This window comes from Pezoporus wallicus, unplaced genomic scaffold, assembly GCF_028554395.1.
Source record: "Pezoporus wallicus isolate ANWC-B61680 ecotype Strahan unplaced genomic scaffold, APGP_CSIRO_Pwel_v1 contig_12807, whole genome shotgun sequence".
Classification (NCBI taxonomy): Eukaryota; Metazoa; Chordata; class Aves; order Psittaciformes; family Psittacidae; genus Pezoporus; species Pezoporus wallicus.
In genome coordinates this window covers 61,484-73,996 of record NW_026637385.1, presented here as the reverse complement: position 1 = coordinate 73,996, position 12,513 = coordinate 61,484, and the positions used below count along the sequence as shown (strand labels likewise).

At 57.2% G+C, this 12,513-nt stretch overlaps 1 protein-coding gene across 1 annotated transcript; it reads right to left on the bottom strand.

Moving 5' to 3' along the window:
• Positions 1-1,591: 1,591 nt before the first annotated feature.
• P2RY6 (pyrimidinergic receptor P2Y6) lies at positions 1,592-8,754 on the bottom strand. The gene is made up of 2 exons (XM_057405263.1): positions 8,681-8,754; positions 1,592-3,453 (listed from the first exon to the last, which is right to left on the bottom strand). Exon 2 carries the CDS (start codon positions 3,414-3,416, stop codon positions 2,406-2,408), a length of 1,011 nt encoding a protein of 336 aa, XP_057261246.1. The 5' UTR covers positions 3,417-3,453; positions 8,681-8,754; the 3' UTR covers positions 1,592-2,405.
• Between the last annotated feature and the right edge of the window lie 3,759 nt (positions 8,755-12,513).

The following is a 12,513-nucleotide window of genomic DNA, read 5'->3' as shown; positions in this document are numbered from 1 at the left end:
AGCATCATCCAGGAGTCAATGAGCACTCTGAGCACCCTCCTCATCTTTGCAACAGGAAGAAGCTACGCTGGGACCACTGCCCCTGGATGCTGGTGAGGTCCCTGGGTGGCAAGGTACTGGAGGAAGGCACCATATACTTGGAGGGAGCAAGTCAGGATGGGTGCAAGCAGCCAAGATGGAGGGATGCTCATCCCTAGAGATTTGAAGCAAATTGCTTAAATAGACTTAGATATGATTATTATGCACAGGCAACCTGTAAGAAATGGAGCAAAACAGTTATCCCTATATACATGTGGATATGAATACTACAGAATCATGGAATGGTTTGGGTTGGAAGGGATCCTGAAGCACCTCCAGCTCCAACCCCTGCCATGGGCAGGGACCCCTTCCACTGGAGCAGCTTGCTCCAAGCCCGTGTCCAACCTGGCCTTGAACACTGCCAGGGATGGGGCAGCCACAGCTTCTCTGGGCACCCTGTGCCAGCGCCTCAGCACCCTCCCAGGGAAGAGCTTCTGCCTAAGAGCTCAGCTCAGTCTCCCCTCGGGCAGGTTCAAGCCATTCCCCTTGGCCTGGCCCTACAGGCCCTTGTCCCAAGCCCCTCTCCAGCTTTCCTGGAGCCCCTTCAGGCACTGGAGCTGCTCTCAGGTCTCCCCTTCAGGAGCCTTCTCTTCTCCAGGCTGCCCCAGCCCAGCTCTCTCAGCCTGGCTCCAGAGCAGAGCTGCTCCAGCCCTTGCAGCAGCTCCATGGCCTCCTCTGGCCTCACCCCAACAGCTCCACGTCCCTCTTGTGCTGCTGCCCCAGAGCTGGACCAGGGCTGCAGGGGGGGTCTCCCCTTCACGCAGCAGAGGGGCAGGATCCCCTCCCTGAGCTGCTGCTCTCTCCATACATACACACATCCACCGTATAAATACATCGAGTTTAATCAGGATGGAGAACATCTGCGCTGTGCAGCTTGTGCTGGGCTACAAACCCTCCTGTGCAGGGATGTGTTATGTGGATGTGCTCACAGAGGGTGTACATATGTGAACATTCCATCTGGAAAAGGGGGGAAGGTTATTCTCTACATCCTGTATGTTAGAGGAGACTCACAGAGCGATTAGTGGTACCTCCGCTCCGCACCATGTAAGTGAAGCTCTCCTGGCTTGGAGTGAGGACCATCCATATGGAGGCCAGGTTGGACAGAGCCTTGGGTGCCATGGTTTAGTGTGAGATGCCCCTGCCCATGGCAGGGGGTTGGAACCGGATGATCTTAAGGTCCTTTCCAACCCAAACTGTTCTGTGATTCTATATGGAGGCTGCTGGGAGCAAAGCTCAAGCTCTAGCCCAGCACGGTGCTAGTAGAAAGGCCAAGCCAACTACAGGACATGTGGTGACATGGCAAAGAACACCAAGTAGCTTGGTGGCATGGGTTTCCTGTCTCCAGTCATTGTGTCCGGGTGTGCTGGCTTTGATTTTGGTGAACCCTGGTTAGGAAGTGACAGCAGGGAACCAAGGGTGCCAGGATGGAACAGGCTGCCCAGGGCAGGGCTGCAGTCACCATCCCTGCAAGTGTTCACACCCCATGGAGAGGAGGCCTCAGTGCCATGGGGCAGTGGTGGCCTTGGCAGTGCTGGGAATGGTTAGGCTGGATGAGCTTAAAGGGCTTTTCCAACCTGGTTGATTCCATGATTTGGGTGCTGGGCTAAGCAGGGAGCTGGACCCAGGTGATGCTGAAGGTGCCCAGGTAGGTGACAACACCGCTGGCTTGTGTCTAACCCAGTCCAAGGTTAGAGGTGGGAAATCCAGCATGGGTGTCCCAGTTACCCTTATGTCCCCCTTCCCAGTTCCCAGTTTGGCCAGGAATGCTCTCCCAGTGTTTTGCAGTACCCGTGGTACCAGTGAGCCCATGCCTCTTATTGGTGTGGCCTCCTTCTGGGGACTGGGGAATAGGGATGTCCCAGTATTACCCCATAAAACGTCCATGGCACTGCTCTTGAGCTGAGAAAAGCACATCCTCACGTTCTCCAGACACCTATGAGCTGAACTAAACCCTCGCCAGGGCCCCATCAGGGAATCTTTAAATCAGAAAGGGGAGAAATCACCCCACAGCAGCTTGTCCTGAGCCAGGGACTGTGTCCTCCATGGTCCCACCAGTAGTTTTTATTGCATTGGTGGCTTGGCCACTAAGGAGCCATGGTGCTAAGCTGCTCAAGCTGAGCAACCAAGCCAGAGGCCACTGGATCTGTGCCGTGATGGGGTTAATACTGTGCTGCTGCAGTGGAGATGAAAGTGCTGAAAGCCTGGGAGATACCATCCTCTTGTCCTTCAGGATGTCCCCAGCTGAAGCCATCTCTGTTCCGTGGAGCTTAAAGCCAAAACTGCCCCATGGCTGATCCTGGTGACACCGAGGTGTCCCTCGTCCTCACCTAGGAGCCATAGGTAATGCAATGGTCATGGCGCCACTTGTTGCTCATCTTGTCCAGGAGGTAACGGGTGCTCTCACGGAACTTGCGCTGGGTGAAGTAGAAGAGGATGGGGTCGAGGACACTGTTCATGCTGGCAAAGGGACGCGTGCACTTGTAGGCAGTGGCAAACGCCTGCAGAGCCGAGCAGGACAGGCTGGGCGAGGACCGGACAATCAGGTAGATGGTCTTGGTGAGGTGGAAGGGGAAGAAGCTGATGGAGAAGACGATGACGACGATGATGATCATCCGCACGGCTTTGTCCTTCCTCTTGTGCACCACCAAGCCGATCAGCTCGTCCTTCTGGCACAGGATCCTGGCCATGCTGCAGTAGCAGGCGAGGATGGCCACGAAGGGCAGCAGGAAGCCGGTCACCGTGAGGGTGATGCCGTAGGGGAAGTAGGCAGAGGAGCGATCCGGCGGGCTCAGGTCATAGCAGACAGTGCGGTTCCTCTGGGTACCGGTGGAAGCGAAGACAAAGGTGGGCAGGCACTGGGCGATGACAATGAACCACACCGCAGCACACACCAACCACGTCAGCTTCTTCCCCTTCTTCTTGTGCCACGAGGCCAAGGGGTGGCAGATGCCCAGGTACCGCTGGACGCTGATGCAGGTGAGGAAGAGGATGCTGCCGTGGAGGTTGGTGTAGAACTGGAAGCGGATGAATTTGCAGGTGAAGTCCCCAAAAGGCCAATAATCCTTCTGGGTGTAGTTGTAGATGAGGAGAGGGAGGGAGCAGACGTAGAGCAGGTCAGCCACGGCCAGGTTCAGCATATAGATCATGCTGCGGCTGAGCGCCTTACGGGCCACCCAGATCTGCCCGATGACCACGGCGTTCAAGGGCAACCCCATCGTGAACACCACGGAGTAGACCAAGGGCAGCAGGACCTGCTTGAACTCCTCGTGGAAGGTGCAGGAGTTCCTCCCAGCGCCCACAAGGGCTGTCGAGTTGGCCATGGTGGTGGTGTCCCCCATTGATGGCCTCTCTGCTGGCGTGGCCCTTCGGCAGTACCTGAGGGTGACAAAGGAGGCGGTTGGTGACTTGGCCATGTGTTACATCCAGCACAGGAGGATGAACCCGCACTGCTGCGTGCAACCTCACAGCCGTGTCCTTCTGGGTCAGGGAAACCTTTACTGTCCGTACAGGCTGGGGGATGGAGGGATGGAGAGCAGACCTGAGAAGGACTTGGGGTGCTGGGTGAGGAGAAGCTCCCCGTGACCCGGCTTCAGTGTGTGCTTGAGCCCAGAACCCCCCCGTGTGCTGGGCTGCACCCCCAGAGCGTGAGCAGCAGCTCAGGGAGGGGATCCTGCCCCTCTGCTGTGTGAAGGGGAGACCTGAGAGCAGCTCCAGTGCCTGAAGGGGCTGCAGGAAAGCTGGAGAGGGGCTTGGGACAAGGGCCTGTAGGGCCAGGACAAGGGGAATGGCTTGAACCTGCCCGAGGGGAGACTGAGCTGAGCTCTTAGGCAGAAGCTCTTCCCTGGGAGGGTGCTGAGGCGCTGGCCCAGGGTGCCCAGAGAAGCTGTGGCTGCCCCATCCCTGGCAGTGTTCAAGGCCAGGTTGGACACAGGGGCTTGGAGCAAGCTGCTCTATGGAAGGGGTCCCTGCCCATGGCAGGGGTTGGAGCTGGAGGAGCTTTAAGGTCCCTTCCAACCCAAACCAGGCTGGGGTTCCACAGTTCTAAACCACGATGATGGATTTAGGGGTCCCCCAGGAAGGTGAAGACGGAGACAGCGGCACCACAGTGAGTGGTACCACAGAGGACAGTGTGATGACAATGATCACCACCGCCTCAGCTCCACTCCCCCCAGCACTGGCACCCAGTGGGGAGGTTTGCACAAGGCCAAACCACCCTCATCCCCATGCAAGAGAGGGACTTGCAGCCCGGGCTGCTGTTAGCCACTGGCACGGCCTCCTGCTCCTCTGCAGGGGGTGCCAAAGCCCTACAGCCGGTCACCCCATAGGGCTGTGTCCCCTGAGTCCTCTGTCCCACCAGGAGATGCCACCTGCGTGGGGCCCAGCACCACCCACAGATGTTTTGTGGTTGCTTTCATCTGGGAATCGGGGCTGATGATGCTCCAGTCCCGGAGGGTTTTGGTTTTATGGGCTAAAAGCCCATCCCTGGGGCCTCTGGGCTGCTCTGACCTGAGGAACAGACCACCTGCTTCACTCAAAGGCTGAAACTACTGCAGAAGACATGGTCCTATAGCACGAAGAGAGCCCTGGCCCCAGCCCTGTCGCTCGCTGTGCCACCCATGGGTGCTGCACGCTCCCAGCAGCTTGCAGGTACAAGCAGAGCTGCTTCTCCTTCCTCCTCTGGCTTCCTCCATCGCGGGCAGCCCTGGCTGGTGGCTTGGGGCCAGCACCCACTTCCCCTGCACACCCCAGTGCCAACCCCAGTGCCTGGTGGGGATGGGCTCGCTTGGAGAGGGGTGGCAGTGTCCTCATGCTGGTTGGGAAGGGGAATTGTTGCAGGGAAGGGTGCATGGGGCAGAGGGGACCAGGGGGAACACACGAATCCTACTGTTGTGGCCCCATTTGGGGTCTTTGGGGACCCATTTTGGGTCTATGGGGCTTTACCAGCCCCACAGCACCGCCCAGCCATGGGGGCAGGCTTGGGGGGAGTGATGGGGACATACACAATGGTCCCCTAGTTTTGGGGGTGCTCCAGGCTTGTAGATCAGCCCACCCCCATGCTCTCCCTGCTGTCACACATGCTTCCTAACCCCTGCACCCTACTGAGCCCCTATAGCACCCCACTGAGTCCCTCTGTCACCTCATTGCACCCCATTGTCGCCCCAGCTCCAGACAATCCCAGCATCCCCCCACAACCACCTCCAAGCCAGTAAGTGCCTTGGGGATCCCCCCAAAGCCTCCCCTAGGGCCCAAGGCACCCAGCCATCCCCCAGGGCATCCATGAGAGCCCCCTGTGCCACATGTGCTCACAGGAACATTGCCATGGGACTGGGGACAAAGAGGCCATCAAAGGGGGATCCTGGGGTACCTGGGAGTGCATTTTACCTCCTGGGGTGCCACGGGGTGTCAGGGGGTGTCACAGGGACCCACTGCTATGCCCAGCACCCGGCCCCATTGAGCAAGGCTTCCCCTTTCCACCCAACAGCAGCACCCTGGGGTGACAGGGAGCAGAAAGCTGGGTGGCAGGGTGGGCACTGCATGGCACTGCATGGCACAGCACTGTGGGCACTGCATGGCACTGCATGGCACTGCACTGTGGGCACTGCATGGCACAGCACTGTGGGCACTGCATGGCACTGCATGGCACAGCACTGTGGGCACTGCATGGCACTGCATGGGACTGCATGGCACAGCACTGTGGGCACTGCATGGCACTGCATGGCACTGCATGGCACAGCACTGTGGGCACTGCATGGCACTGCATGGCACATCACTGTGGGCACTGCATGGCACTGCATGGCACAGCACTGTGGGCACTGCATGGCACTGCACTGCTCTGACATGGCACAGCCCAGCCCGTGCCAGCGCCTCCACCACAGCTCCACATCATGTGCATGCAAACCCATGCCCTGCACGCATACACGGACCCCCTGCATCCACATCTGCGAGGCTCTCTGCACACAGACATGCGTGGGCATGCCCCAGTGTTTCCCAGGAGGGAAACAGGGCACTGAACCCCAGTGCTGCCGGGCTGGGATGGGTAAAAAAAGCTGGTGGAAAGGAGGAAAATCCCTCCCGATCCCAGGAAAACTCCAGTTACAGGATGCACTGCGCGAAACCTTTCTATTAGACACCAGAAAATCTCCACCTCAACTGTACCCCCTGCCTTCAACCACCCGTAACCCCACAGTCACAGTTTGCCATCACCATAAATCACCATGGTTTCTAATTAACGAAACCACATCGAGATGCTCGACCTCGTCCTGCTGCTGTGCCCAAACTTGGTGGATTATCCCAAAAGTCCCCCTTTTCACCCCAAAAACCCATCACCGGGTGACGGGGTGGATGCTCTCTGCGCTCAGCTGCCCCTAAAAGCAAACATGGGATGATGGAGACCTGGACCTGACACCACAGTGATGGGCACCAGGTGAAACCAGTCCCAAAATGAGACTTGCAAGGGGAAAAAAAAAGGGATGCCCATGGTGTTGGGGGTGCTCCTTAGGATGAGACTGTGGTGGGGACATCATAGTGGCTTGGTGGCAGGGCTGGGATGGTGGGGATGGACCCGAAAGCTCCAGCTCAGCAGATCTCAAAGGGGATGAACGGGGATGCTCTCCCTTGGCCAAAGCCACAGCATCCCTGCTCCCAAACACCTCCTGGCTGGTCCCAAAACACCTTTAGGTCCTCATAGATGTGTCCCATCTGTCCTGGGGTAGCTGGGCACCGAGGTTTGGGTGTTTTAAGGGAAATCCCTCTTCACTGGAGCCTGAAGGTGGGATGATGTGGACAAACTGGGACAACACTGGGCATTTTAGGGTGCTTAACGTGGACCCATGGGGATGGGGCAGCGCTGAGACTCTGGCTGGGCTTGCATAAACCCATCTATATAGACACACAAACATAGGCACATATACAGCCATATGTTCACACATACACATGCTTCAACATATGTATACAAGCATGTACACCTCTCCATATAAATATACCTCTACACCTATATATACAGACCTATAAGGCTCTACACACACATACATGTCTCTGTACACAGACACAGAAGTACGTCTCTGCGCACACGTATGTACAAGCTTCTCTACCTCTGTACACAAATCCATGTCTCCAAGCCCATGGGCTCACACAGATGTGTATACATAACTCTATTACAGATGTATTTATGCTTCTATATGCTTGTCTGTGCACACATACCAATGTATTTATACCTCTGTATATGCACAAAGATGGATAGAGATGTATATAAAGACAGAGGACACCCGCAGCAGCGTAGAAGACCAGGTCCCTCACGCGGATGGGAGGAGATGCTGTGTGTGACACCACCTCCAGTACAGCACTGGTCCCTATGGATGCCCCAAGAGATGCAGGAGCATCCTGGCTGCACCCCAGGCTGTGGGAACAGAGGAACCAGGGTGAACTCACCCCTCTGAGCCTCACGCAGCGCTGCTGTGGGGATCACAGCGTGGTTTTAAACCTTGCTCTGTTGGAAAAGCTGCTAAAGCTCCCTAAAGGCAAGGATCAGCAGCTACCATCGGGGTGGCTTCGGGATCACCCCAGCTGGAGCACTGATGCTGTCTGGATCTGACCCAATGCAGTCGGATCAGACCCCATGCTCTCCGGTTCTGCCTCATCCTGCCCAGCTTGATCTGATCTGCTCGGGTCCCATCCTGCCTGGTTCAGTCTCACCCGTTTGGGTCTGATCCTGCCTGATCTGGCCCCAACCTGCCCAGTTTGATCTGACCCACTCGGGTCCCACCCTGCCCAGTTTGATGTGATGCTGTCAGGTCCCATCCTGCCTGGTTCCATTGGACCTTCTTGGGTCTGATCCTACCCTATTTGGCCTCATCCTGCCTGGTGTGGTCTGATCCCCTCAGGTCTCATCTTCCCGGTTCAGTCTGACCCTGTTGGGTCTCATCCAGCCCAGTTTGGTCTGACCCTAACATAACCCTGTTTTGTCTGACACTCTAGGGCCCAATCCTGCCCTGTCTGGCCTTATCCTACCCAGTCCGATTGGACCCTTTTGGGTCTGATCCTGCTCGCTTCACTCTGACCCACTCAAGTCCCATCCTACTCAGTCGGGTCCCACCCTGCCCCGTTCACTGCGACATTCTCGGGTCTGATCCTGCCTGGTTCGGCCTGAACCCAGGGGGTTCCATCCTGCCCGGTTTGGTCTGACACTGTCGCGTCCCATTCCGTCCAATCCAGTCCCGTCCTGCCCTGTTCATTCCGACCCTCTCTGCTCTCATCCTTCCCGTTCTCTTCGACCCTCTCGGCTCCATCCTGCCCGGTTCTGTCCGACTACGTTGGCTCCCATCCTGCCCGGTCCAGCCGATTCCTTCCCGGTTCACTCGGACCCACTCAGCTCCCCCCTTGCCCGCTTGGATCTGACACCGTTGGTTCCCATCCTACCTGCTCCAGCCCCATTCTTCCCGGTTCACTCGGACCCATTCAGCTCCCCCCTTGCCCGGCTGGATCTGACACCGTTGGTTCCCATCCTACCTGCTCCAGCCCCATTCTTCCCGGTTCACTCGGACCCTCTCTGCTCCCCCCCTTCCCGGTTCTCTCGGTTCCGTTCCCCCCCATACGCGGCACTCACCGGCAGCGGGATGCGCCCGGGCGGCAGCAGCGGAGCTCAGAGCCCGGGGCCGCCCCGCAGCCTCCGGCCGCCGGCCCCGCTCCGCCCCGGGGCCGCTCCGCTCCGCCCCGCTCCGGCCCCAGCACCTGCGGGGGGGCTAGGGAAGGGTCACATCTGGATATGGGGTGGGGGGGGGCAGAACAGCTGGATTGGGGGGTACCGACGAATGTATGGGGGGGGGGGGGCTGCCGTACAAACAGCTGGCTTGGCATCACAGGCCAAGAGCGTGTTGGGGGGCTTCCAGCACCCCCAAAAGTGGGATTTAGAGGGTGCGATGCTCATGCATCAGTCAACAGCATGGTCCTTGCTGAGCCCTCGGTGGGTGGCTGCGGGTTGGGGACAGGGTCTCCCCATGGCCCCAGATCCCAGCCAAAGGAGTCGGTGGCTTTGGTGGTCATTAACCAGGAGGTCAAGCCTCGGCGCTTCCTGAGCACGGCTATTAAAGTGCAATAAGAAAAGGAACCCTGAGGGAATGTGTTGGGTATGAAAGGGCTGATGCATAAACAGCGCGGGGATGCCGGGATTACTCAGGATGCCGGGCTTGGTCCTTCCTTTCCCTGCAAGCCCAGTTTGCCCAGGGGCTTCTGATGGCTCTCGGTAGAGGTGGAGGGGAAGGAGGTGCTGGTCGGCATCACCCGGATGATGGAGCACCTTAATGGGGTCCCAATGTCACCTCATTGAGCTATGCACCCCCAGAGCCGCCACCTAAATATGAGGTGATGGGTTTGGGGCAGGGGTCTGGCTCCATGGTGGAACGAGGTGCTGCAGGCTCTTTGGATCCCACCGGCGCCTGCGCTATGTTGGACAACGTGGGCTTTCATCGATCCTGGCACAAGCCCATGGCCAAGCCGGGTAGTGGGGCCACAGGGGAGATGGGCTCTGGCAGGAGCAGCAGTGAATATGTGCAACCACAGCCAGGCTGGAGCCAGCACCCTCATCCCGGGGCTGCCCGGGCTTGCGGGGTTGGGTTGGGGATGGCTCGGTGCCCTCATGAAATTCCCTTCTCCCGCCACAGGAAGATGGAAACCAGAATAGAGCAGAAAACAAACCTTGTGCAAACAACCCCCTGCAATAAGGAGCTACACAAGCATCCATAGAATGCACCTGAGAACGGACACAACTCACTCCTCCGATGAGCAGCCAGTGAAAGCACTCATCCCACCTCCAGCTCCAGCGCTGCCTGCATCTTCGGGACAAGCTCCAGAGCTGGTGACAAGGAGCTGGTGTCCTCCTCCCTCCCAGCTCAGCGGATGTCCTTGCAGGTCCCCAAGGTGAATGCCTCGCAGCCAGGTGTCCTGCTGTGGGGACAGTGTAAATAGTGTTAAAGAAATGATAGAAAATAGCAGTGGTGGCTGCCTTCCAGCCCAAACAGCCTGCGCTGAGCCCGGCAGCACCTGGAATAAACGGGAATGCCTGGAAAAATGACACCTTGGGGGTTGAATAGGGATGGGAGAGGCAGATTTGGAGGCAGTGGCAAGGCTAGGAAAGAGATTTCCAGCCAAGCATCATTCTTACACCTCTTTTTATCCATGCAAAAGGCAGGCGAAGCTCATTGGGAAGAATAATCAGGGCAAGGGAATGGCCTGGGTTCCTCTTGGAGCCTCACCGACTGAATTAATCCTTGGCACAGAGGCTGGATTCGGCCTCCTGAGACAATTGAGCTGCCTGGTTTCTGCTCCTCGGGCCGGATGGTGCCAGTAATCGCGCTAGAGGCTGACTGCAGGCGACCTGTGCTGGTGCTGCTGCTGCTGCTGCTGCTGCTGCTGCCTGGGGGAACTGCACCTTCCCACACCGGCTCCGGCTTTCCAGTCGCTGTTGGGATGGTGCGGATGGAAAGAGGAGCATCTGTGATTGAGGACAGGGAGAGAAGCTGGGGCCGTGCTCCTCCAACGGACACACGATTCCCAATGGAGGTGAAAAGCAGCTTCCAGCTGAGGCTTTAAGAAGCCTCAGGAATGGGGCGTCCCCACCACTAAGTGATGGATATCACCGTGGGGAAGGTCCTCCAGGGCTTTCAGGTTCCCCCCCCCAGCACAGAGATGCCAAGCTGCATCCCTCCTGCTCCGCCGCAGCTCACCAGACCGGAGATGTCTTGCAGGAGGAATTTCATTACATCTAAAAGCCATTAATAACGGAAATGGAGTTAATTTCTCGTGTCTTTCTGGGCACAGAGTGCTGGCTCTGACTGGGCTTGCTCATGAGGACGTGTCATTTGGTGGCAGCTCTTTTATAACCAGAGAGGAGGCGGCTCATGTGCAGGCATCTGCTGCCCCTGCCTTTGGGTCCCCAGGTTTTTGGCAGAGAAGGTGTCTGGGGGACAAAGTCTCATCTCTTGAGGTCCACTCGGTGCCCTCCACACTTTTACCGCAACCAATGCTCACCACCGTCAAACCTGTGCTGCTTCCTGGGGTGAAAGCCCCAGTAGAAGAAGAAAAATCATCTCACTGCTGGATGTCTGTGCTGGAGAAACTGGTCATGATCATAGAATCATAGCATCACAGAATGGTTTGGGTTGGAAAGGGCCTTAAGATCATCCAGTTCCAACCCCCCTGCCATGGGCAGGGACACCTCACACCAAACCATGGCACCCAAGGCTCTGTCCAACCTGGCCTTGAACACTGCCAGGGATGGAGCATTCACAACCTCTCTGGGCAACCCATTCCAGTGCCTCAGCACCCTCACAGGAAAGAGCTTCTTCCTTATCTCCAATCTAAACTTCCCCTGTTTCAGTCTGAACCCATCACCCCTTGTCCTATCACTGCAGTCCCTGATGAAGAGTCCCTCCCCAGCATCCTTGTAGCCCCCTTCACACACTGGAAGCTGCTCTGAGGTCCAAGTCCCACTTTTCTGACCAACCAACCCTAACTTCCTTCTGGAGGTGATGAGCTCCCAGTGGCAACTTATGAGCTCAATGCACCCATTCAGCTTCATGGGACTGCCAGGAAACCTTGGCTTTGATGGGAATTCAGGCTAAGAAGCCCTGGCTTTGCTCCAAGTGGAAGCTGACCCACTGCAGTGCCAGTGTTTCTCAAGAAGCATGTTTCAGTTCGTTTTCCTCTCCAACCTGCTTTGTTAGAGCCCCATGTCAACAGGGAAAGAAGGGCTTGTTGGGCTCCTTCCCCAGCACGTAGGTGATTGTCACCTTGGTCTTCACAGCCTTCCTTTCATCTCACCATCACACCCTGACGAGCATCAAGGACTCAGGGTCGCTTCCACTCAATGCTTTCCTTTGTTTGGGAGTCCTCAAAGAGTAGTGTGGAGAATGAGGCGGTGTCTTAGGCTCCAGTTCGATCCACAACCTCAGCAGAAGGAAAGTTCAATGAGTCTATGAGTCTTCAGGAGGTTGCCTTGGCTCAGACCACCTCATCCATCTGCTGGTCAAGCAAGTTGGGAAAGGAGAATTTGGGACTCACATCTGTGGGTCTTTGCCAGCAGGAAATCCCAGGGCTTAGGGCACGAGGGGGTCTTGTGATGGAGGTTTCCAAGGTGGCCCTTCACACTTCTTAGCCACCTTCGAGAGGTCTTCTTCACCCCCACTGCTAGGAGGCTCTGAAAAGAGCGAGATCATCAGCTCTCAGCACCTCTTCCTCATCAATAACTGCACTTCCTCACTTCGAGGACAGAGCTGGGGTCTGGGATGGGGACATCTCTGAACTTCGCATGGTTGAGTGGAGATCAAAAGCCTCAAGGATGACCACAGTCCCTCCTTCAGCTCCTTCCCCTCTATCCCATGCGAGCAGATCACCCAGCCCTTTTGGGGTCCCACCCACCCTGGGAAAGCCCTCGGCCCCTGA

Excerpts from the sequence above, each read along its gene's own strand:
- P2RY6 (XM_057405263.1), bottom strand. The coding sequence starts at position 3,416 with ATGGGGGACACCACCACCATGGCCAACTCGACAGCCCTTGTGGGCGCT.